The sequence below is a fragment of the Odontesthes bonariensis genome, chromosome 15 (assembly GCF_027942865.1).
Source record: "Odontesthes bonariensis isolate fOdoBon6 chromosome 15, fOdoBon6.hap1, whole genome shotgun sequence".
NCBI lineage: Eukaryota > Metazoa > Chordata > Actinopteri > Atheriniformes > Atherinopsidae > Odontesthes > Odontesthes bonariensis.
Window position 1 is genome coordinate 28,202,850 of NC_134520.1, and position 26,983 is coordinate 28,229,832.

Consider the following 26,983-nt stretch of genomic DNA (forward strand, 5'->3'; position numbering starts at 1 on the left):
TTATTCCATGCAGTGATAGCGCTTCTGACACTCTCTGTCACCAACTGATCACTTATCTGTCTGAGGTATGCAGACAAGGCAAAGGACCATGGGGCTGGAGAGTTGATGGTCTGGGAGAAGGCAGAACTTATATTAACTGATCATTGAGCACCAGTCTAAAGCCTCGTTTCCACTATGCAGTCCGGTACGGGTCGGGTTGCTTTGGGGTCAGCTTGCATTCCCACTGTACAAAGGGGACCCTCAGGGGTGGGCGGAGTGCGTGCCGAAGCGTAAATAGCAAATAACGAATAACATCAATAATTTCGAACCACCTCCAAGCCTCTTCAGCTTAATGCGACACTGGCTCGCAGTCCGGTTGAAACCACTCTCTGCCATTTTTGCGGCAATCAGCTGGAAAACTTTTTCGTTTCGCACAGCGCCATCGAGCTCCCGCTGCACAGCCTCCTCACCAACAACGGAGATCAGAGCCTGGAACCGGTCCTGTGTGCTGGGTACCCCAAGCAGAAGGGTTACAGACATGGTAACGGGTTCCATGGGACCGGTACGCTTTCGTGGCTGTGGAAACACTGAAGTAAGCGAACCGTTTTGAACCGACCCGTACCGGACTGCATAGTGGAAACGGGGCTTAACCATTCCTGTGTGTGTGTGTTAAGGCTGGAGGGCAGATTGTGACCTACTCAGCCTTCATTCAGCCTGTGATACACAGCGCGTTTGATGGATGACCAGCTTATGCCCTATGTGGATATTATTGAGCTGGGAATCAGTGCAAACTGTCACCATTTAGGTTTGCATGTGCTATCAATGTGTCAAACATTGACTCATCTGAGAGCTGTGAAGGTTTTCAAAGCACTCGTTATTTTCATTTTAGACAGAATTGACTCAAAAACCAAAGTAGGCATGTCTTATCCGTATGTGCTGTGGGCTGAATGGTATTTCCACAGTAAACTGTGGAGAAACATTCTAAGTATGCTGGTAAATACAAAAATACTTAAGAACTTGATTTGGACCAAGGATCAGTCAAAACTATTTCTTACTGTGTCATACGGTTTGTGTTTACAGGGAGAAAGTTGACAAGGGATTCATTGATGCCTGCCTGTATGTAAAGGACCGCATGGAAGAGGTTTCATCCCCAGATAAAGAAATGGTAAGGGTTTGTCTACAAAATAAATAAACTTTTTATGTATAAATGTTTCAGTTTTGTGTTTATGCTCTTTTAAAGTCATATTTCAGGGGTTCATTTCATTTTTAGTGCTGCTCAGAAAATGCTGGTAGAAAATACCAGCTTCTCAAACACAGAGAAATAAAGAACACAAACAAAGAAAAATGCAGTTGCAGATGTTTTTTAAAATATCTTTTCTCTCTTCCATCTCTCCTTAGCGTCAGGTGTTAGTGGTGCTCTACCAGGAGTGGTTCAAGATCTCTAGTCAAAAAGAGTCACAGGCAGATACCGTTAGATTATACCTGCGACGAGTGGGACTGACCACCCCCACTCTCTTGCCATATGTTGTTAACTTGACAGACGGCAATGGGAATATGGCTCTCCATTACAGTGTGTCACACTCCAACTTCCCTGTTGTCAAACTGCTGCTAGATACTGGTGAGATGCACAAAACACACACAGCTACAGTGACAACTTAATTTAGGACAGATTATCATGAATACAGCAACAGATTGTTCACTAATTCCCTCCTTGTGTATGTGTCTAGGTCTATGTGAAACAGACAATGTTAATAAGGCGGGCTATACTCCTGTGATGTTGGCTGCACTGACGGCTGCTGAGACTCCTGATGATCTGGAGGTGGCACAGCAGCTGCTGAGACTGGGAGATGTCAATGCACGCTCCAGACAGGTAATATACTTTGCATGATTTGCTTAAAGTCAAACATGGGTTTTCCCAATTTCACTGAATTTGACACAATTCATTGTGTTGTATATTATGTGTTATTGAACAGAATATTGTGTTTCAGAAAGTCTGGGGGATTAAATTAATCCCCTAGGGAAATCAGGGGTCGTTGGGAAATATAGTGTAAGTGGGTCAGGAATAGAGGAATACTGTTGGAGTTAGCTGTTTGTGGGGGGTTTTTCCAACTGCAAAGATGTATTTAGTGGAATCTTTACAAAATCTGTGCAAAAAAAATCAATTCATTTTTAAATTACAGAAGCATATCTAGGTCACAGAAACTTGCAGGTCTTTATAAATTGACTTAGACTTATTTGGTAAATCTGCAACCTTTCTTTATATTACTGGTCATATTTCTTTATTTAACACACCTATATTATGAATGTCTTTTCTTTTCACTTAAAACAACATTTTTCACAAGATTTTCACATTATTTTTGGTCTTTTCTTTACAGTCATGAGGATGGTTATCCAATAATACATATCTGTTCATTGAAAAAGATTAGAAGTTAATTTGAAGCTGAAATTAAAGTCAGGTGTTTTCAGTCAACGAGATGCTCAGATCAGGTGTGAGTGGATGACCTGTTTAATTTAAAGAACAACAATCTATCAAAGTCTGAGCTTCACAGCACATGTGAAGGGATACATGTGTATCAAGGCATGAACAAAAAAGTATTCATGAAGAAAAATAAACATCATCTAAAGAGTTTGTTTTCAACCAAATCCACAGACAGTTAGAGTGATTGTATTCAAAAAGCAGAACCACAAACGCTTATCTCATGGGTTTTTAACCATCAAAGACTCTTCTAGAGCAAGGTTTGGTCTGTAAGATCACAAAGAATTACACCCACGCTCACTGAAAGCAACTTAAAGTCTCTCTCAAACTGGTTAATATTAATGAGTTCACGACTGGGAGAATTATGAACAACGGTGTGCATGGCAGGACTGTAAGCAGAAAGTCAGTTTCCCCTGTCTTCTTAAAATCACATGGACAATCTGGACGACTGTTGGTAAAATCTGTCGTGAACAGATTAGACCAAGTGTTGTAGACAATTGCTCTTCCAGATAACTGTAAGAAGAATTATATCAATATTGTGTTGCAACTGCCAAGTGAAACTACTGATCTCATTTCAATGGAAATGGAAGGACCCGAAAGGGGCAGTTACTGACAGTTTCCTGACAAACTAATGCGCGGGACTGATTAGCATTTGCTCGAAACATTTAGCTCCAGTTCAGTGTTGAACTTTAATATATTTATCTAATTTGTTTCTCTGTCTGCATTTGATTTTTTTGTTCAAAATATTGAACATTCTAAGGGATTTACAAACTTTCAAGGACCACTGTACTTTGTCACTTCAAGTCTCCCTCCCTCTGTCTTTCTCTTCCCTTTTCTTCTCTAATGAGGAATCAGTCTTCATACACATCTCTATTAAGTTCCCCCCATACCTGCCCTCTGTTAAACTCTAATTGTAATCAGTTTTTTTTGCCTCATTCTTTCTCCAGGCAGGCCAGACAGCCCTCATGCTCGCAGTGAGCCATGGCCGCGTTGCCATGGTGAAGCTGCTACTGAGCTGCGGTGCGGATGTAAATCCCCAGGATCGCGAGGGATCTACGGCCCTGATGTGCGCCAGCGAACATGGACACACACACATCGCTGGTCTGCTGCTGGAGACAGGTCAATGTGATACGAGCCTCACAGATAAGGTACACCGTTACATTGTAAAGTGCAAATTACGCTGTTTACAAGACAATTATGAAAGGGATTAGAGGGCAGCCAAAATGTCTTCAAAAGTTTATTTTATTGCAGTCTAAAACAAAATATATTCTAGTTTTATAATGTAAAGTAAAGGTATCAAAATTAAAGTCCAGCAGGGAGCAGCGATATCAAAAGAGTGGTGAACCATCTGCAAGCTTCTCCAGGCATGTCCTGTTTGCACACCAGCACAAGCGCAGCAAATCAAGACTTATGAATTAAGAATTAAGACAATGAAGCATATGCTACAGCCAAAGACTCCTGCACTGTCAGTCTAAAGCTTGAGGGGATGTTTTTTCAATCAGACGACAAACAGTCTTGAAATGTTTTGATAATGACCGAGGGTTAACGCATAGTTTTAATGGGCAACTTTTCAGTCAAAATTTTGGACTTATAAAGGGGTGGCATGATGAAAAATGGAACTGCCACTTAATAACGTGTGTGTGTAAGAAGTTGTGTAAATAAAGCAGTATAGAACAATAACACTGAACTGAGAACCATTTTCCAATAAGAGAAGCACTGTTGGTCTCGTTACTACCATATATCCCATATCAAGCCTTTGATTGGAGAAATGACTACCAGGACATACTTCAAGATGGATGCAGGAGGTTACAAATATTGCCACAGAACATTGCCTGTGGTTTCAGCTGGGAAAATTTACAGCTCTATTATATTTGATTGATGTCTCAGTGTCAGCACACAACCACCTCTTATGCTGGAAAGATGAGGCTTTGCAAGTGTTTGTGTCTGGAGAGGTTTGTTCTCTGAAGTGCAGGTTAGGGAGACAAGGACACCAGCACAGAATTAGCATTCTAATTTGTAATAATTGCTGCTGGAGCATGAGTTCAGTGTTGGATAGCTACAATTGATTGCACTCTAGATTAATACACAGCTAAAAGCTAAATTAATTTCACATTATGGCCTTGTGATGGACTGGCAACCTGTCCAGGGTGTACCCTGCCTCTCAACCAGTGGCAGCTGGGATAAGCTCCGGCCTCCCTGCAACCCTGAATAGGATGAGTATGGAGTATAATTTAATTCCATTCAGTAACTTACAGAAATATCTGCGAAAACAATATGTATTAAAAGTTTTATTTTGTTATCTAATAATTTGGTGATCATACAACAATGCTCCAGGCGATGAGCCAGTGTTGAAATCATTATTTTCATATTTGAATATGTACTTGTTCACAAGAAGTTTTTTATCATCAAAGTACACAAAAATATTGATGTCTTGTTTTAGGTAAATAATTTCAGTGTTAGCTATGCAAAACTAGATTGGAAATTTATTAATTTATCTAATTACCAAATTTCCATCCAGGTTTCATAATGTTTTCAACTTTCAGATTAAATGAGCAATTTGTGCAAATAAGCATATTAGTTTATGGAACATCTGTATCATTTTGGAAATTAATTATTTGATGAGTTTATGATTTGCCATGTTTCTGGGAATCTTAAATCCCATTTAACATTACAATACTGAGAATATACTCATTTCCAGATACTGAGCCCAGCCCTTCTCATGATATCACCAGGGCAGGTGCAGCATTAACTTAACACTTTCTGTTTACAAGAGAATGAGTTTAAACCGACACAACACTGCCACTGTGAGGATCTCTACTGTCACTGCAAAGTGTTTGATACGATATCTACATTTCATCTCCGTCTTCCCACAGAATGGTCAGACAGCTCTGTCGGTGGCAGAGGGAGCCGCTCACCAAGACATCGTTAACCTTCTGAAGGCCCCCGCATCTGAGCCCACGTTTGCCACAGAACTCCTCTGAGCCAGAGTTTACGAAACCATTCCAGCTGGACAGCCCGTCATCTCTTCCATTTTAATTGCCGTCCTCCAATCGACAGAGAGCGAAAATGCCTAAATAAGTTCATGGCACTTAATAAGTCATATGTCTAAGACATGAAACTACATTTAAACTGCTGGGACTGGAATGTTTCTTTTATTTTTCTGCCCCTATGGGTGTTTGTGAATATGCTGCATCAACTGCTCAAAGAGTGAGAGGGGAATGGACAAACTGATGACTAGATATTGCCATAGCAACAAGTGTGATTGGCAGGATTTCTAGCAAAACACAGGGTGAGAATATAAAGTGGGACAAGTAGTGGACATACTCTGAACTGCTGCTTCTTATCATCAACTAAATCTTAAAGCAAAATACTAAGCACATGATCTACCTTTCAAATATATATTATTAGATATACATTAATATCTATTTTCCTTTACGATACTGACATTATTCTTTTCATATTTGGACATAAAAGCCATTTATTGAGAACATGGTATATGTAGAATGCAATTCTAATAGATTATAATCATACAAACAGACTGTATTTTCTACTGCACTTTTTTTTATTATTTTGTTTTTGTACAGTAAATAGACGTATATGATATATGTGTCGAGAAAAAACTATATAACCTCAGTGGCGTTAATTGACATAATTTAATCAATCCCCACAGTGATCATGTCATGAGTGATCATCATTTGTGAATTGGTGAAAAACGAAAGGTTTAGTCAGCGAGAAAAATTTTCTGTTGGAAAATCATTGAGTGAATTTTTTTTTTTTTTTAATAACATGATGAATAACCTGAAGAAAGACAGAAGTCTGTATCAAGCAGAGGAAGCTGCATGCCAATACAGTTACTCCCCCTACTGGCTGTCTTATGTATAGTACTGCACAGCAGTATGTTGTAATACTGTGTGTTCTCATGATTTCTCTCTGGTTTCCGTCCTTGAGTTCAGACATAACGTATGCCTTGTTCGCCTGCTTGTTACAAATCAAATTGTATGTATGCAACTGATACAAAATACACAATGAATGTCAGGCTGGCTGTGACACATTCCAAAAGAAAAATGTAGCGAGTTTAACTAAACCGGCATGAGTCACTAACATTTTGGCTATCAGTGGATGTGGTAGACAGTACAATGAATCTGGAACTTTTACTTTAGTATTAATAGAGTTATTCAGTCACTCGATCTTATCACAATATCTTTAGATTTCCAAGAAAAGTCCCGTCTGTTCTCACCTCTAAGAGTTTCAATTTTACAACTGCTAAATGAAAATCTACAAAAAGAGGAATCGTTTTGTTCGCAGTAAGAAGCAATATCAATGAAATACTACCTTATCAGTCAGAAACTGGGTAGGCCGTGTGTGACATTGGTCTAGCCTTAATCAGACAACTGTCCTCTGCTGTGGAGATGTTCCTTTCCTAGGAATTTAGGAGTCGTCTTCTGTCTGCACCTATTCTTTAAGCACTGTAGAACAGGAGTAGTGGTCTGATAAAATGTTTACAATTCAACATTCCTCCCTCAGTGACCACAGCAAATGCCAATCAGTTTAGTATGTTTACATAAAACAAGGGAATAAGGTGAAATAATAAAGAAACTATAAAGCTTGCTGACTCCTGCTCCTCCGAAATCAGACTGATGGCAATAACAGTTCAGTTGGGGCTTCTTTGAGAGCTATTAAAAACATGACATTTGCATTGGTCAATGTTTCATTGTGAGGGTCAGTAAACAACCACTCAAATAATAACTGCCATTTCTGGAATTGACAACAATTCAGTCTGCATTTACATTTACAAAAGAAGATTCTGAAGATTTTTAACATGTTTCTAAGTGACAAAACATCTTAATTATACTTCTGTCTGAAGTTTTATTCAAGTTTTAATGATCTGTTTCCTTCATGATTAACTTACTTTGACATGCGGTCTTATAGCTATTTTTTTTTTTAGAATCTGATCACTGTTTCTGACCACGAAGAGACACTAATTACAGACATTATCCTCAGTATTTGGAGCTACATACACTTACTGCATTTCACAACAATATATATTTTTTTTAATCAGTGGCTTTGTCACATCGTAGCACAGTTTTTGTCATTTTTAATGCTCCATTTACAAAGCTGACTTTTAACTCAGATCTGTACAATCTGATCAATCTATGTACCATCCCGCATTTCAGAGAGCCAAAGGATGATCACATCTGTGCTGAGAGACGAATCTGGTTTATCTGGTCTTCCGTGCCTACACATAATATCGTTATGGAACTCTTTATGTTTAATCCAGTGTGATCTAGATATAGAAAGATTTCACATCTGGCTGATCACCAAAGAGCTGAGATCAAATCTGCTTCATACTGGGTTAAATGTCTGTATTTTAACTGTCTCAGTAAATCCAGCCAAATACATGTACATATAGTATTGTGAAAAGTATATAACAACTATTGTCTGACAGTCTAAAAATTATATGAAGTATTTATTCAAAATGCTATATTTTTTATCATATATATGAAAACCTTATGTATGCATGGACAAATATTCAAGTTATACTGCTCAATGGGAATTTGGATGATTGAAAAGTGTTCCCTGATGATGTGATTATTTGACTTAACTTTGACTGATTGGATGTTTGTAGTACGAGCGTGACTGAGGCTGTGGATTGTCATATGCCCTTAATGCCACTTTTGACATTTGCAGGGGAAATGTGAAGATCTGACACTGACTTGAGCTATGAGGACAATGTCTCCCTTGTTTCAACACCAGTCTGAGAGTCAGAGCCTAATTACATGATGGAGTCAAATGTAAAAATCTATACCTCTCTGTAATATTCTGTGTGGAACAAGCTTGTATCTTATAAATCAGAAACTTCTAAATAAAGTTTAAATATGATTAAACCCTATTCCTCATTACATTAGCATGCTGTGTTTTAACCCCAGTTCTTTCCCCACATCCCCAGATTGTTGAGTCTGATGATGTGCTTTTTATTTTGTTTATTTCTTCTTGTATTTGTTGATTAACTTGCTAATAACTAAGTCTCTCCTGGGCTTTGGGTTAATAACACATCACATGGCACTCTTCCATATCCCACCCAAATAAGCTGCGTTTCTTCTACACAGCCTGCAGTAAACCTCAGTCCTCTGCTTTCCCATCACTCCATCATTCAACAATGGAACTTTTTAAACAGAAACAGTGCATCTATCTGAATCTGCTCATAACTTAATGAGTCCCCTGTCATATTTTATAATTTTTTTCCATAAAATCATGTATGATAAGCCGTCATGTATGATAAGTACAATACATGGAAATTGCAGACTTTCTTTGAAATGGTGCTAAAGAAATTGATGCATTAAGGCAAGTAGCACATAAAATTGACAAAAACTTTACTTTTTTATAACAAAATAATTAGCGCAGTCACATGGAGTTTTTACAAACTTCAGTGAGACTGTGTTGATCAATCACACCTACAGATCCATAAAATCAAAGCCAGTGGATCGAGTAAGGCATGAGTGGTTTGAATACATGTCATGACAAAGTAAACCTATTTTTGACATTCTTGTGTGCTTAAGGGCCCTCAAAACAACTAAAGGTGTTTCAGCGAGGGGAAGACAATAAAACAGAAATCCAAACAGGTAAAGTCAACCTAGCAACGCAGCACAGCTCTAAGGCTGATAAACCGACATTACAGCAACAGAGGAGCTGGCAAAGAAAGGCTCAATGTAAAAAAGTATACATGCACCAGGAGAGGTGGTCATATTATATTATTTTATGTATTTTTAATGCTTCTTGCACTCCCTGCTGCAATGCTTTTATTTTATGTAAAGCACTTTGAACTGTTTGTACATGAAATGTGCTATACAAATAAATTTGATTTGATTTGATTTGATTATGAGTGAATACAGGTGAGTTCATTTGTAATAGGAGGCAGGTGCTGAGTAGTAGAGAGGAAACAGGACTGACAAGAAAAAGTAACTGAATAATTGATGAATGGAAATGCTGGCAACAGGAGACACAAATGACAAAGTCTTGATAAAAAAAAGAAACAGAAAGACTAAAGATCATGATTTACAACACCTCTTTGGTACAAAAACGAGTCTACCTGACCTGCATGAGAGACATGTCTGAAAATAACTTTCATTCCCCAAAATCCCAGTACAATGATGGAATTCATCATTAAAATAGTAATCGACTTATTGTCATAATATTGAAGAATGTTTGAACATAATTTTAAACCATCTGTCTGAAAGTCAAAGCTGAACTTGAGGAAAATCGTTCAACAATTCTGTTGGTGATGATCTAACCCCAAAAGCAAATCCACCAGTATTATTCACCGATATATTAACCTATATTCCGACATCCACACTCACACAAACACTAACTAAAAGCATATATCTTTTGCTACCCATAAATCAATTGTCTTTTAATACTGGTATTCAATCTAATCTAATCTAAATGTAGACTCATGAATGTATTCTGATCCCGACACAGATTATTTACAACATGCCTTTGGAGACCTTGTAATCATAATAAAAATCAGTGACCAGCAGATGGTGGTATAGCTGTGTGGTGCAAACAGACTGAAAGAGACTAAAAGAGAAAATTGAGGTATTAAGTCATGTCAAGTGAAAATTGTTAAGACCATGGATTGTTAGATTCCTGGGTGGTCAGGTAAGAATAGATAAAGCCGTATGGGTCAGTGAAGACAGACAAAACAGTTTAAGACTTGGCACTTATTATGTTCTCGGTTGGTAGTTTCCTCACAATTTTCTACCTTAAAACAGCTTTCAAGCAAGACTGTAGAGTGAAAGTAGTATTTAAATAACACAAGCCCAAAAGTTTTGTGTTGTATTTATAGCATTTACCTCACTCGAAGTAGCTCCATCAAATGTGGTCTAATGACTGTGCCTGATGGAATAACAGACAATAGATCTGGTCTTCTGATGTAACCAGAAGTTATCCATGAAATCAGAAACATCTTGATAATTGATACAGTTACCTAAAACAATTCCTAGACTTCAGAATTGAAGAAGCCTTTCGGATGAGAGGTAAAACGTCTTCAAGATCCAAGAAGGAGTCCAGTTGCCCTTTTTCATGCTCTTATGATTACAATGACCTGGATGACTGAGGATCTTCATCAACAATTCCTGGGCTTTTAATGATGGTATGATATAGTATAAGACATGATCGGAGATTTCACTGCTTATTAATGAATTGTAAGGCGTTTTTGTAAAGGATAATAAATTCATCATCCTGACCCCTTTTTTCAGAAGGGGCTCCTGACTACCTCTGAATCAGTCAAAGAACCATGTAAAACTAGAAACAACTCATTTATTACTGGTTACATACATCATTATATACTTTTTTTTTTAGATTTTCAGTTTCAGATTTTCAGATCAGAGTTTAAACAGTAGGATCTGTAATAGTCACATAAACACTGAAAAATATAATTACTGTATATGATCAGGGCTACTTTTTATATGATATGTCTGCTGAATCAGATGAGCTGATGATTAGAATTGGACAAATGACAAATAGCTCACCCTATCAGCTATGGGCTGCCTCCCTGTGAGCTGTTTCAAAACATTCCCCAACAATTCATCTTCTCTCAGGCACTGAGTTCCCCATTTCCAATTATGGCAGTTCACATAATGAACAATTAAGAATGTCAATCATTAGATAACCTTGATCATTCATGCTTGATTTCCCCAGGGGTCACATCTGAGTTAACACCTGTTATCAGTCGATACTGTATCATCTTTTTTCAAACATTTCGCTTTGTTCAGGCGTTTGTTTGAGCTTATTGAGGACTTAGATCTGCTGTTTTTTTGTAATTAGTGCCGTGAATATACTGTGTGATTGATTTGTCGGATTATAAAGTAAATAGTAAGTGGTCTGCACTTAGAGTAAATAAACACCTTCCATCTTAGTGGCATTCAAGTTGCTTCTCATTCACACACACTAACACACCGGTGTAATAGAGCTGCAGTGCAGGATATTTGTCCACCACTGGGAGCAATTTCAGGCTCAATGCCTTATCCAAGAGCCCCTCAGCACGTGGAGAGGCCAGGGACTGAAACTGTAACAATTAGTAGACAACCTTCTCCATCACCTGTGCCACAGCTGATAAAAACCTGAACAGAGTCGAGAAAAACACAGTTGTAAAATTACAAATGGGGCTACATGAAGGTATATGCTGATTGAAATGTTCTGAGTAACAGAAAACCTGTTAAAAAGGACTAATTAAGGCTGAAGGCTGTGTTGTTTATTATCAGATGTACTCCCTGCATAATGACATCTTTCAAACCATTACAAGTTAATTCTGTTTGTGTTCCTTTATCATCAAAACCAAACGATCCAGCTGCAGGAAACAAACCACGAGACAATAAAGCTAAGCTGGACCAGATACTCTGGATCAGTGGAAGAATAATAAAGGTATTGATTTTAGGTGGGGGAGGGTTATACCAAATGTGCTTTTATGTTTTTTGATGTAACATCAACGGACATAAAACTTGACATCAATAAAAGGCATTATTCAATTGATTTTGCTGAATAAGATGGACTGGAGAGTCATTTTACCGGAAACAGATGGCTGTTTAACAAACAGTGAGTGATTTTATCTTCACTGAAGTGGATGATGTGTTTGTGCTGTTTTTGTGTTGTTCAGCTGCAACTATTTTATACACACTGTTGTGCTTGTACACACCAAACCACATGAGCATAGAACACATATAATCAGGCAATTTTTGAAAAAACACATACACATATGCACACACACACAGAGATTAAGTATCCCTATGGACTACACGGCAGAGGAGAAGTTAATGAGTACAAATGATGTGCTACCTTCATCAGCTCCTGTTTGGAGACTGCAAAATGAGGCTTAACATGCAGATTCCAAATCTGATTTGTAGTGTGTTAGACTCTGATCATCCTCACCTGTCCCAACAGGTAAGCAAATGTAATTAATCCCTCCCAAATATGCAAATATAACATATGCATAACAAAAGTTGTAAAATATTTCACAAACATTTATGCTAAATTAGAGAAAAGATAATCCCATTGCAAGGAGTGAATAGTGTAGCCATTAGAGGCATCACTGTGTGTATGGCAGGGATGCCCTTTAACTCAACTCACACCGAGCCCCTGTATCAGCCAATTAAACTAATGTAGTCTTCATATTTGTGAATGTGTCCTCTCACGTGTGTAAACACACTCTGGCAGTATGGTTTCTTCTTTAAAATGTTATGTGTGGAACTGTACACTGGAGAGGAATGTACATAAAACACACACACGCACCGAATACACAAGTGCTACTGATCTAAACTGCAGATGTTTCTTTGTGTCCTCTCGGTCTGTCAGTGCCGTGATGATGAGCCATCTTCGTTAGCATGGGGGTTTTAAGTTGTAATTATCTGCTAATGGCACTTTGCCCATCAACTTCTCTCGTGAGTCCCACTGCAGGCACAGTCTCCTCCACATACACACACATTCAGACCAGCATGCAGCTAGATAGACAGACAGAGACTTGTGTGCATGCATCTGGGGAGGAGTCTATTAACTCAGACAAACACAGACAGGCAAATATGAAAAGCTGCGCACACAGTTAAACAGGGATCATGGAAAACAAGCAGAAACACCCAAATGCAGAGAAAATATGCACACAGACACACATTTGCAGTGCCATATCACTGCTCCCCTGCCTGGCCCCATGGCTAATCTGTGCAACTTATTATCCAGGAGATAATAGGAACTGTCATCCGTGGGAGGAAGATGTGAGGCGGAGGCAGAGGGGCTGCCGTGTACTAACTGCATTTTTAAACAGAGGGAGACTATATTGCAACAACTTTATGAAAATGGATGTGGCTTGTTAACTTTTACTTTCACAACGCTGAAAACATCTATCACTGCAGGTAATGGTGGCACAATGGAAAAGCATGGCAAAAAGAGGAGCAAAAATGCTGATAGAGGTGTAATAAAATTAACAAATAAAGTTAAAAGGGGAGGGAAGTAAAAGATAGACCTGGAGTGGAAAAATATAGGGAGGAATAGACTGTAGGGGCAAAACTGATGCACATGCAAAGATTTGAAACACAAGCTTCAAGTTTTAGTGTAGTTGTTGAAACACCACTGTTCTTAATTTTGTTAATTTTGTTGTTACTTCACAGGAAACCATAAAGCTCCATCTTAAAGATAGCACAAAGGGAAGGAAGATGATGAACAGAGAGATACAAAATTGAAAACAGAGTAATTGAGAATGATTGAAGTTACTACAGCATGTTAAACAGAAAGTTCTGTGTGCTTAAAATAACATGGCAGATTAATCTGTCTTGGCTGAATAGATGCAAACAGACAAGGAGGCTGTTTGGGTTTTTGATGTCTTGCTGAAATCACAGTTTTAACAGTGGAAGCACTGATGCAGTGGAGAGTTGTAACCAGCAGGGGCAGCAGAGCATGGAGCATGCTGCAGCACGAGGCAGCAAAAATCAACTATATAATATTTTTCAGTGAGACTGGGTTGGAAAAATAAGCCATGCCAACCTTAAAGCCACTTAACAGAGGTAATTAAACCAGAAACACCTGAGTTTTGGTTGCTTCGGTATGAACATCACCACATGATGTGGCAAATTTCTGTAAGCAACTGCTGTAGTTTACTCATCCAGTGGGCAGGAAGCAACATCATATGAGGTTGAACTTTTAGGCCAGTTTTTTTGTTCAGCTCTTAAGGAATGTTCTAGTTTTGTAGCTGCTGAATGCACCAACACAGTACAGGCTAGAATTGATTGATTTCCAAGCTGTGATCTTAGAATATATTAAAATATACTTAAAAAAATAAATGACATAGAAATCACCTGTACTTAATTTTCTGTGTTCCCGTAATCTGAATACACAATGGAATGATTGTTTCACTGCATTAGAAAATAAGTCAGCCGTCTGGGAGGATCATAAATGCTATCAAACAAAATAAATCTAAAGGCAACACAGAATCCCTGATTCAACAGTGATAACTTATCACAATCATAGAACTGTTAAGGTACTGAGAGGAAACTCAGTCAGGAAAATCAGTGAAGGCTGGTTTGGATTGTGAAGAAAATGGAAAGAGCTTCAGAGAGACCTGTAGCAATATGGTGGTTTGAGTATGTAGCTTATGTGGCAAAATAAACAAAGAAGGGCTCCGAAGGTGAGGGTTGAGGAGCATACCACGATTGAAAGTAAGTCATATTAAGACAAGACTAATATAAGATAAGCCAGTCACTCAGGGATAATATTCTGTGGACACGGAAAAAACCCAAGAGTTACATCCTTCTGCATCCTCACTATCTTTGCAGTGGCTGAAGAGTTTTTAAGTAGTGCATGGGCGTCAATGTTCTAAGGCTGTTATTGTTATTGCTGTTGGTATCCATCCTCCTGGTTGCAGTGCATCTTTTTTTTTTTTTTTTTTTTTTAAATGTTTCCTAAATCAACCTTTGATTATTTGTATTTTTAATAGAAGCTTTTTGCATTTTAACTAATGTTTTGACATATCCTTCGTGATATTCTAATTTCTGTGTTTACAATCCAAGGGTGCCACAAATTCTATCCTGTGCTGTATGTTAGCCACTTTCTTTATATGACATAGTCTAGAGCACTGCTACTGAAAACACCCAGATCTGAGTGAATGGTAAAGTTACTAAATAATGCCTGAAGAATGCTGATTTGGGTGATAAATCTTAGTGAATTAATCACTGCTTTCACACGTTTAATCTTGGTCTTTTTTATAGCTTTGATGGAAAGTGGAATTCGGCTTGTGTGGACCAAAATCGTATGAATAGTTAGTTTATATAAAAAAAATTTCATACAAAATGAAGGATAAAGTATTAGAAATGTTATTAGACACTCTTTGTATGAGTGTGGTACATTGATTACTATTAATTTGATTTTTAATAATTTTCTCAACCTGATGTTTGCAATTCAGTAAACTAAATATATAAATATGCATCCAAAATTGCGTACAAGGCTCAGACAAAACAGCTCTTTAATTCTCTGAGAAACAAATCCACTGAAGTCAACTCTGCTTCTCTCAAATGATTTTCATAGATAGAGCTGTGATTCCAGGCACTCTAAATATTTTATTCATTTTTCAGTGACAGGTGAAGTGAGGATAGGTTTTTCACTCAGCCACCTGGATGCCCTACAAACTCCAAATTTTAACAAATACAGTCTGACATGAGCGCTATTCAGCAGAGGAGAGCAGGGCAGAGGGGGAGTCAGAGGGAAAGTGGTTGTGGAGTGCTACCTCAACATTTTGAAAGATGACAGTTAGAGGGACTGTAAACTGAGAAACTGCCAGTGTTGTTGTGTTGTAATGTGGATATTTTGAAGCTGACAAATGTGTTTCCATAATCTTCACACAACTGAGTTAGTTTCCTCAGTGCAAACAAACATCTGTTGTCTGGTGGATGGACACAAAACTCAGGGTTAGTGTGATGGATGGCAAATTGTTGGCAAAATTCAAATAACAATTGTCACACCAATATCAAGCGCATGACTTATCTACAATATCTTCTTCCTCTATATCTTGAATTAGTTTTGCAAGATCAACTTGTTTCTATTTTTTTTTGGAAGAATAAATGAAAGCATGCACTCTTTCTGGTGAAACAAATTTAAACTGGTAAAAGCAGTGGAAAGGACAGGAGCTTCACATCAAGCATCTCAAAGTGCACAACCAGAATACTGACAGAGAGCTCACAGTTTGAACTGTGGGCATCTGGCCGTGTCGGTATTGGAAGAAGTCTTACAAACATTCACACCGAGCTGACTGACCTGAGAGCGATTTGAAAGATTTTCTCTAAATCTACATGAGATGATTCCAAAACAGGACCTGATTAGTTTCCATTATATATGTGATGCCCTAGTAGTAGTTTGGACAGTGCAATACAAAGAAAACATTCCACTAATAAATAGTTAATCATTCTAATTAATCTTAAATAATGCAGTATGTGGGCTAATTTCTCCTCTCTCTATCATTCATTTATCTGAATGCTTATTTTAAGGAACTTAAAATCTGCCCAATTTATTTTTACATAGTTACTATGGCAACATTTTTTAGCAAATAAGATGTTACCTTGGATTCAGGTTTCAGATGTGAAAGGTTTAAAGGCTTCACTGTACATTCATTTAGCACAGATTTGAACAATTAATATGAAGAACATTTTTGGAAAAAATGTTCCCCTGCTGACTGAAGCAATAGAAAATCCAGTGAGAACTTCTCTACAGAGCATAAAACATAACCCTTCCCATCATGAATCTTCAATGAAACCCTTGAGCTGCTTTGACTTCTGTAAAGCTTTGGGGGAGCTGACAGTGCAGAGCGCAGGCAGGGTTGAATCTTCAGTGAAGAGCAACAGAAGCCCTGGAACAACACATAGGCCACAGAGCACCTATATCCCAAGCCCACTCTGCAAGCTGCCACATCCATCAAACTCCCAGTGAACACTCACTTCTCACAACTCTCTGGGGACTCCACTCATCCCATTGCTCTTGTCAAATTCTCCTTGCCTGCACAGTAGGTCCACCGTAGATCCATTTTACTCTGTCTCTGCTAACCTTTACTTTCACTTTCACTGTCACGATTTAGGACACACAGGTGTACTTCCTATGAGTGACTTGTTCTCTGGTTTTTACAACAAAAGATGTGAAAAGATTGTACTTGAAACAAAACATGAAAAACAAAAAGAATTAAATTACTTTTCAAAAGGAAAAACTAAACGCGAGTGATCTATTTCCTTATCTCTCTTGTATCCTCCTGCACGTGGATCTCAGCAAATCACCGTGAAGGCTGTCTTCATTTGTAAAATGCATCTGGAGAATCAAAGAGGCTCGTTTGAGGATCTATAAGCAAAGCATCCCATGGCATCAGTGATGTGTGACAGATTATCCCGAAATGATATAAAAGTTGCACAACCACCATTACAGCTCATCTGACACAGATCATCACATACATATCACACCATCATCACATATGGTAGACTATATGGTGCACCTGCCCTTCATGTCATATTCAATTAATGAATCGCTTTTTAAAGCTCCAAAAGCAAAGGTGTCTCATTTTGGAATCATGCCCCATCGCTCAACTCTTATCTCTTCTTCTCTGCCTCCTCTTGCATCACAGATGGGAGAGGCTACAACTCCAGGAGAAGAGGCAAAAAGAGGAGTCAAAGATGTAAAACTGAAAAAGGAGAGGAAGAAGCTTTCAGGTTAACTGGGACGATAAACAATACTAAACCAGACAAATTTACTTTTTAAAAGTAAACTGATGGCATTATTAACACTGGCCACGCATCTCCAAAGACACAAGACTAAATGTAACTTGATTATTTGGATGATTTTTTTTCTTGAAATCATCTGTAATGTTTGATTTGCACTATTCCTGATTTGTACTAATCTTTAATGGTGGAATGTTTTCGGTTTTGAATAATAATATCTCATTTAACACGTGAATGTACGTTCTAAGCATACTAACATAAAATGTCCTAAATATTCCCCAAGTTACATTTAACTAGATTTTTCAAAATAGTTGGCGCTCCAGGCTTTGGTAGAAGAGGCATCTCGGTTTATCAGAAGCCAAAAAAAAACAAACAAGACAGCATCAACACGAAAAGGTTGGACAGCTTTTATAAATTTAATATATCAATATATAGAGATATTTATCAACAGCTTGATTCCATAGAAACGTGAGTGAGACCATTTTGGCATACAGTACAGATATTCCATGTAAGTACAGAAGTTGCTAAGTTTTAAACACTGCCCTCCCCCTAATTCTGTAAACAACCCCAAAGTTAGGCCCCCTGCCCTCCCACTGACACATAACACAGAGTAACAGCAAAAGTAAAAGTTTACAGGAGCACAAACAAGGCACCAATAAATTAAAAATACCCCCCCCCCCCCCCCTCTTAAAAACGCACAACAAAATTAAATTCAACAGAATTAAATACAGTGTGAACACTACAGTCCGCAAAGCTGTTAAAAAGCTAAAACAAAAAGGAGCAAACAAATGGAACAGACAGGAGAAAAAGTAAAAACACTTTGGCAGATTATTAATTTTTAGTTACAATCAAGTAGTAAAGAAACCCAGTGCTCTCGTGTACAAATAAATTCATATATAGTCTACACTCCTTTTTCACCCCAGAAGTTTATGTACACCTTTTTTTACAGATACATTTAAAACATTATCAAAAAGTTTTTGTTGTATGAAAACGTATTATTTACAAGTCATGATTCAAAACCATTGGACTACAACTTGACCCCCCCACCCCACCCCCCACTTATTTCATTCCCTACTAAGAACGTTATCTCTTTACACAGTGCAGAAGGCTTCTTGAAAAGTTTTGTGCAACAAACAGCGTAAAAAATGCCTGTGGTGTGGCTGAGGAATGGACAGAGCCCCCAATGGTTTTTGAGATTTCCATGCAGGCAATGACACATCAGTAACATTTTGAGGAAATGCAGGTTGACAAATTAGCAAAAACTGGAGCAAATTGTTCACTGTTCGGGAACTTTTCCAAGTAGAATGTTTAAATGCGTCTTCAACGTTATGCATCAAAATGCTGCCCCTATACATCATCAGATTTACACAAACAGATTTCAAAACTGCAACTTCCTGCAACCTTCATTTTACACTGGCTGGTAGAAAAATGGAGGCGACTGAACACTGCCCTTCAAGTACTCAAATATCGAGTTGATCAAATATGACACTGGGAATGATTTGGTGAGGAGAGATCAACAACTACAACTCACTTGCAGATTCACAGTCCAAAAAAACTACATGATAAAAAGAGGAACAAGTTGATCAAGGAAAGTCACCGGTTCAACAAGACCTAAATGCAAGCCAAGCACAGTCACTGAAGGATTCCTTCCACGGTCCAAAAGTGCAGCTGGAGGGAGAGGCTGCTTCTTCTGGCTGACCGTGATTGTTCCCAGTCTGCTGGTTCACCTTCAGCTCCGAGGAATTTCGTTGTTATTTTTGTGGTTGCGGGTCATTTCCTTCAGTGTTTAATTCTTCCAGTGTGTGTCTGCCTATCAAAAAACCGAAAGCCCTTGCCAAAGGAAAGATGGCTGAGATGAAGATTAGGAGGGGGGGGGGGGGGGGGGGGGGCAAGAAGATGAGAGTGCACAGTGACAATAATACTGACTAAAATTCATGTTGTATGATATTTAAAGAAAGACTACAGACCTCACTGCTGGCATTTAATGTGTTAGAACAGAGCCCAAGGAGCTGAAGTGGCAGAGAGGTGTAAGTGAAGTTAAAAAGCGATCTGGTAAAAACAGCATGGGTCAGATACGCTGCTCAGAAAAGACTGGAGAGGAATCTTTAAGATTAAAAGGAGGAGCACAAATCAGGAACACTGTTATTTCTGCCTTACAGTTAGTTCTAAGATTGTGGGTTATCAGGACTGTTAGTACTTACTGTGATGAGCGAATAACATGCAAAATAAATAAACCAGAGGTCGTGGAAGAAATCAAATGTGACCTATATTTATAGTAACATGCTCATTATGCACTGGAACTGTTGACAATGATAGAGTCATCAATGTAGGAGTTTTAATGAAGAGTTAAATATCTAATTGACCAGTGCAAGACAAGTTATTTCACCGAACAGATGTGCACAATATTTACCCTACATTGTAAAACAGAACCTCCAATTACTGACAACTCTTGCACCAAAAAACTACATTAATGTGTAACAAAAGCAAGCGCAGTTTGCAGGAAATGCAGTGCAACCACGATTAGGTTCGTTTCCAGCAAAGCACTTTGAGTTTCATTTGTTCTCTACCAAGTCTTACAATATGACACCTGCTTGGTGTAACTACAGCATTTATAAACATTTTCCTTTAATGTTGGTACTGCCATGGTCTAATAGGAAAGATGTCTGCAGTTATGGTCCATTGATGGTGTTCTATAGCATTTGACCATAACCATGAACTCTAAACAGAGTGGCTTTTGTTTCCTGAACCTAATCACTGACTGGATTCAGCATTTAAACCCTGGACTGAAATAGATTTCAAAGCCCTGTGGCTTTGCATAACGCACCCTGAACACCTTCTATCGCCTTGTGACACAGTTATTACGTTTGACAACAAAACGGCACTGTGAAAAACATTTAGTGCCATATTAAATTTCATTTCTAGGACATAGGATTTGACATCAAGCTAAAACTAGAAGCTGGTTAGACTAGAATATACATTGACAAAAGAAGACTTGCCTCATGGTTCTGAAAAGCAGTAAATACTGGGCTTACAAAAAATATCGAGGAAGATATGAACTGTCTCCAACTGAGAACACTTGAAGCACAATCATAACATAGTACCAATATTTAAGTAACTAAATAACTCAAGGCATGGGCCCTTGTAGCCTGTCAGCATGAAACAGAGCTGTTGAACTGATCCTTACAAATTCAGCCTGTTATTTATAGGCTGGACCCACAGTAAAACCACAATTAAAGCTGCCATTTCAGCATTGCTTCGTATCTTCTAAACAGTCCCTGTAAATATTGAACAGTGCAGCAGGTATATAGAGAGAAAAAGGTCACATCATGCGTCTTACTACAACAACTATTACTACCTGGTAAAATGAGTGATGAAAGCCCCTGTCTGAACTTTCTCAGTGTCCTTCAGTGCAGACGGCTCCTCTGGAGGTGACCACAAAGTGAACCAGCCAATCTGTCTTCACATTGGCAATAATAACTTTCTCACAATGTCACGCTCAGGCACCTAAATAAATAAGCAATTTATTCTCCAAACTGGAAGCCCTCAGCATGGGACTCTATTAGACCTGAGGCAAACATGGACATAAAGGAAAGTGTGGGGTGCAAAGCTGACTCAGCAAAGAGTTCAATCCAACTCAGACTGCAATTTACACGGTCTTAAATTCACAAAGTCATCTGACCTGTGGCATCTGTCTTTCAACCTTCCATCACTGATTTCTTTTACCACTGGGAGTATGTGATCATGTCAGCATCATAACAATTTACCTTACCGGAATTAAAAATTGTTCTTTTTCTTTTAAAGAGAGAAATTTTACATCAATATTTAGCTATGACCATTAAATCTGCTACATATGTCAATCTTATACGGCAAGAAGCAAGCAAACCATCAAAGACCTCGCTGATGTGAGTCAGGGTCTCCCACAATGTAATGCCTTTTGATTTTGCTCTGTTGGATAAATGTAGGGAGGTGCAGTCCTAAAGAAGACAGCAATATAACATATTAGCCACCTGGTAAAAACGCTGCCTAGAAATTGCCCACAAAGCATTAATAATTGAAAGGGGAGAGTGCCATCTTTTTGAGGGAGTTAGTGTCAGAATACCATCACAAAATACTGGTAGATAACTGGAAAAATAAATGATCCATCAGTCATCTCTGAGGACAAACCTATTCCCAAGTGGTTTAGTATAAATTCTGACAGAAAAGCTACCTGTCCGTCTGTTTTCATGGTCTTTTATGTCTGTCTTGTGGTTATTCAAGCTTCTACACTAAACAAATCTTTCTAAAAAAAAAAAAGAGCAAGATCTCTGAATAAAAACTACCGTTCATCAACTGTTGAATGAATACATAATTTGAGACTGTAATGAGCCAGCATAGGAAGACTCCTTTTCTTTTTTTTTGCATGTTTTTCAGTGATATTATATGTAGGAAAGACTGAGAATGTGCCAAACAAAATGACTTCTTAGATCAGAATTTCTCAAATGTGAAATGGTTCAGATCTGTTAACAAAAGAGTGGAAGACAATAGTTCCTTGTTTAGCCTGGAGAATCAAAAATAACTTCATACTGTTTATGTACAATGCATTGTAAGGGTGCCCAACTGTCAAAATGCTCATTACAAGATTAAATAATGTCCAGAATAAGGGAGTTGTTCATTTGCTATAACTACTTGTAATTTGTCATTCTATAACAGCCTCTAGGAATTCACTTTTGGAACACAGTATGAGCAATTATTACAAAATTCAGTGGGCACGAATTCCATCTGATTCAATGGTCTGGAAGTATGTCTGAGACAAGCCATGGAAGATCAGCTCTTTAAGTTGGCTCACACATTTCCTCCCTATCCAGCTTTGAAATCAAATCAGTGCAGGACTCAGTCAACCCTGACATATTACTCATCTGCTTGTGCAAAACCGGGCCACTCAAAACCACACTGAATCCTCAGTAACAGCAGAAAGAGATTTCCTCCAAATGCCTGCTGTTTTTCCGCATCATCTCATTCAGCTACACTGTTAAAGAGGGAGTGAGGGTGGAGAAGTCATCACGCCACGAAACAAATGGCAAAGCCAGTGCTGTGAAGTCACATAAAGAGGGTCGCTCAAGTTAAAATCTGAGTGTTCTGTTCAGCAGCTTATAGCTGTGTCAAATCAAAGGAAAAGTGATCATTTAGGAGATGTACAGTTAAAAAAATAAAAATAAATCACGGCTGTCTTTTCAGATAAAATAAAACAGGGCGCTCAATACACATCTTTTGATGTTCTCTTCTACCTTGATATTTGTTTACTAGTTCATTTTTTCAAACAATGGTAGCTGAAAAAAAAGTACCTCTAAAGTACCTGCGTACAGAGCCAACCCTACACTAGTAAAAGGAAAAAAAAAAAAAAAAACCTTGGCAGACCAGCCCATTCTTTAGAATTCCTAAAATAAAAATACATGTTTTTTGTGTTTCAATGCTTCACGCTAGCAGCTAATTGTCAGTGCATCCTATTATCTCAAACAGTCACAGGTAGGTCATTTGTAACACAGTCAAACACACACAAAAAGTCAGAGACATACAAGTAAGCCACAATACCCACTAAAAATAAGCAAGTTTATCATTGACTCCATGCACACCTTTGATGCCAGGAGACAGGATTAACCACAATTCATAGTATTTTCTGCCCTGTTGCTTTTTTCCTTGAGGCACAACCCACTGGTAGGACAAAGCCTCCCATTCCCCCTGAACCCCCCCCCCCCCCTCAAAAAAGAGCCCATTGTTTATCATCCTCTTTCCCCTTGGCCACATTTAGCCTTACAGTATGTCAATGGACAAATCTGAGGGGTTTGGTGTGAAAAAAAGATCATATTCTTCCTTAAAAAAAAAAAAATGGCAGACAACATGAAGAATTAATGACCTTGCCTTGCATTCTACTGTACTACACAGTATGTCCTCGCAAACGTGATCAAACTTGCTTTGAGTAACGTAAACTAAGTGCTTACAAGTTTATTAAAAACAATCATTTTAAATTATGTACGCCACCCTTTTCACTTCTACGATGGCCAAAAAGCTTTCTATTTACATTGTGCACTGAGACAGCAGAATGAGGTTAGTGTGAACGATATCATCAAGCAGCATTTCACACACCACTACTGCTAACGAGAGGCAGAGGGAAGAGCGGAGTGGAGCAGAGGCTACTAAACTAACACTAACAGAAGAGGTAGTGGCTAGTATTGGTAGTGATGTTACTCCAGTGGAGAGAGAAGGAGAACAAGGGGAATTTAAAAGATGTACATGTCATCCCTGCTCCTTAAAGGGTGGGGGGGTGTCAAAATGAGGACTGCTTTTCATTCTCTTCTGCGTTGTACTGGCCTCACTGAGGTGGTGGAGAGACTGTGGTGAGAGGAGGGGGGCAGGCTGCATCCCCCATCAGGGGTAGCCATCATCCTCCAGACTGAGTGCCACGCGCTGCAAACAGCAGATAAAAAGACGGTTACCACAGTGGGCTAGTAAAGGAGAGGGAAGTGAGACAGAGCACAGAGAGGGAAAATAGAGCAGCACAACGAACAGGTGACAGAGAGACATATTAGCCTCAGCAGAACCCAAAATTAAAACGGCTCCAATATGTTTTCCTGCTCTCCCTCTCCTAAAAATACTCTATTATCCCGTTCTTCCCTGACCTTCCCTCATGTCTCCAATTTAACCCCGTATCCTTCCCCTCCTTCCTTGGCTGTTCCTACCGTAGGTGAGGAATGCACGTCTGGCCCATATAATAACAGCATGATTTCTCTGGCTGCCTGAGGTGCCTCCACTACAAAAGGCAAGAGTAGTTAAGGAGAGGGAAGGATGAGAACTTGTCTAAAGATCAAAGACAATACAGTAGATTTTTACAGATGTAAATAATACAGTGGGACAAGAGAAAGTCTCCTCTCCTGCTCTTCACTGAAGGCAGTTATTACTTTGACCTTGAATCTTAATCATGCACTTGTTCCACGTCTATGTGTGTGCGGGTGAGAGCTTCTAGCCTGTCATCGTGCCAGCGATACCCAGAATTCTTTGCTTTTCCCTCCTCTACGGAGCACCACAAAGAAATCTGTGTTACCATGCCAACTGATCAAAGCACAAGTCTACCATCCCCCCAAAATAATTCTTTTTGGCTGCTCTTCCAAGCTTTCTTTCTGAAAAAAAAAAACAAGTGTCCCCTGATGATGCACTCCCCCTGGATTCAGGTGCATTTTTAAGCAAGTAATGTTTGGCATCACTTCCTGAATTCATAGAAAATGCAGCTTCTAGTAATTCTCAAAACTGCATCTGTATCAGTGAGAACTCAACAGGGGAGCCTGGGAGTCGTGATGTAAAGATTCGTGGATTCAACAACTGCGCTCAAGATTGGAAAATGGGACAAGTTCCATTTCTGCCTGTCTTCTGCCCTGATTTGTGCTCCTTCATTATGTTTTGTGTATTATTAAAACCATGATGACAAAAGAGAAGAAATAATCTCGCAGAGTGGTTTTGCTTTTGTGCTCTGTTGCCCTTTAAGTCAGCTTTGAAAATGCCGGCAAAGCTGATCGTCCTCAAAAGAATCTCGATTTAAAAAGATAATAATAATTGTTTGCATTACAACAGCAGTACGTATTCAAGCCTCTGTTTGGGTGATCTTTTGCCATCATTTTGAGGATAGAAAAAAAGTGAAATTATTCCCTGATAGGCATGCTACTTCGTGGCCTACGTTTAATTATCTGCTGACCAAGTTTTAAAAGGAGACCTCTTGTATCAGCTAGTTCAGTAAGGAAAGTGAGATATTTGATAGAATAGGGATTTTCTTTCTGAAAAAACTTTTGACAAACACTTCAACCAGAAACATTAAAAAACAGTGAACACGTAAATGAGATGGCAGGTGGTCAAGAGGGATCTGATGTTGATAAATGCACTGTATGAATATGGTCGCTGTATGTGAATGAAATGTAAACATGGTGTTGTCGTGAAGGGCTTACATGTGATGGTGCTTTAAGTGATTACTGTAAAAATGATATGTGTATATGTGGAAGTGTGTATGTGTGCAAGCCTGCTCTTTCTTTCCTCCAGGCTGAACTCGTACATCCTCCCATTTCCGAAATATTCCAAACTCCTTCATTTCCTCCTCCTTTTCCTTATTTGCCACTGGAGAGCATTGGTGCCCCTGAGTACCAGTGAGAGTTGCTGTCTGTGATGCCACCCCCCAGAGGAAGCGCTATGAATGGCTGACTTTGGCTGCCACTCACTGCTGGGTAGACGTGGCCAACGGACTCGCTGTGGCGCCCGATGTGGATTTCGTCGTCGTCGTCTTCCGTGGTTTTGCGGTAAACTGGGTTGTCGAAGTTCATGCTCTTGGTGTTCTTGCGTCGCCAGTTGCGCCAAACCAGGTATCCGCCGGTGCAGAGTAAGCCGATGACCACTGTGGCAAGGATAGGGACTGCATGTGTTTAACACACACACAACAACAACACACGGCGGGAGCGTTAACACAGCCCAGGGGACACGGAGCGGCGCTTAAAGCACTCACACACACACACACACAAACAGGGCTTGCAAAGCTTATTTCATCAACTGAAGGCTCATCGTTTTCTGTCCTTAATTTTCTAAATTGACTATTTCACTTCTATAAGAGGTTTGTAGGGGCATAAAATAAGGTCAGTCATTTCACAGTACAGCAAAACTTATGCAGCAGTCCGTCCAATTGTTTCTATCTTTGATTAAAACTAACAAAAAAGGGGAATTTACTGTATCTGTATGAGACAAAATCCTGTATGACAAACAAGTTAAAAAGCAATTCAATTACCTGAAAAAAATCAATAAAAACAAAAATCAATCTTTGTGTAAAAAGAAGAAAACAATACTAAATTTTCTTTATTTTCTCCATGTGCTTTTTTCCTTTGTAGCCTTTTTTAACTAAGTAAGTGTATCATGAAAATGTGTACAAAAAAAAACAAAAAAACAATGAGCCTTCATGATGTGTATAATCACTCATTCCACTGCTGTCCTTCTCAGTCTCACAGAATGATCAAAACCACATATATATCAATGCACATGCACAATTTTCATCAACGGCTGCATTCACCACGATCCAAAAACTACAAATGCAATCCTCCAGACAAACAAACAACAATACATGCAAACACAAAGACTGAATCAAACGGATTTTTATATTAAATCTTATAGCATTCAGGAGCTGAAGCCAGTGATCTGGCTCTTGGTTTTGGAAAAAAGCCCAGCAAGATTGCTTAACTGTCATCAGCACATTATACTGGCACTCTTTTCTGGCACTCTTCATGAGGTTATGAGGAGA

At 38.8% G+C, this 26,983-nt stretch overlaps 2 protein-coding genes across 6 annotated transcripts in view; one reads left to right on the forward strand and one right to left on the reverse strand.

The window, feature by feature from the left end:
- Positions 1-8,360, forward strand: part of kank4 (KN motif and ankyrin repeat domains 4) — a 72,853-nt gene extending 64,493 nt beyond the window's left edge. For both annotated transcript variants that reach the window (XM_075485843.1, XM_075485841.1), the window contains exons 6-10: positions 1,060-1,144; positions 1,378-1,597; positions 1,707-1,849; positions 3,403-3,603; positions 5,329-8,360. In XM_075485843.1, the coding sequence (XP_075341958.1) occupies positions 1,060-1,144; positions 1,378-1,597; positions 1,707-1,849; positions 3,403-3,603; positions 5,329-5,436 (757 nt within the window). In that variant the 3' untranslated portion in view covers positions 5,437-8,360. The remainder of the gene's footprint in view (positions 1-1,059; positions 1,145-1,377; positions 1,598-1,706; positions 1,850-3,402; positions 3,604-5,328) is intronic.
- A 15,075-nt stretch (positions 8,361-23,435) lies between these two features.
- lrp8 (low density lipoprotein receptor-related protein 8, apolipoprotein e receptor) overlaps positions 23,436-26,983 on the reverse strand; it is a 153,363-nt gene continuing 149,815 nt past the window's right edge. The window contains exons 18-19 of one of the 4 annotated variants that reach the window (XM_075485847.1): positions 25,920-26,092; positions 23,436-24,126 (exon numbers count right to left, since the gene is read on the reverse strand). In XM_075485847.1, coding sequence (XP_075341962.1) covers positions 24,088-24,126; positions 25,920-26,092 — 212 coding nt within the window. In that variant the 3' untranslated portion in view covers positions 23,436-24,087. Of the gene's footprint in view, positions 26,111-26,983 lie in introns of all 4 variants that reach the window. The other 3 variants (XM_075485846.1, XM_075485845.1, XM_075485844.1) reach the window with 3 other exon arrangements.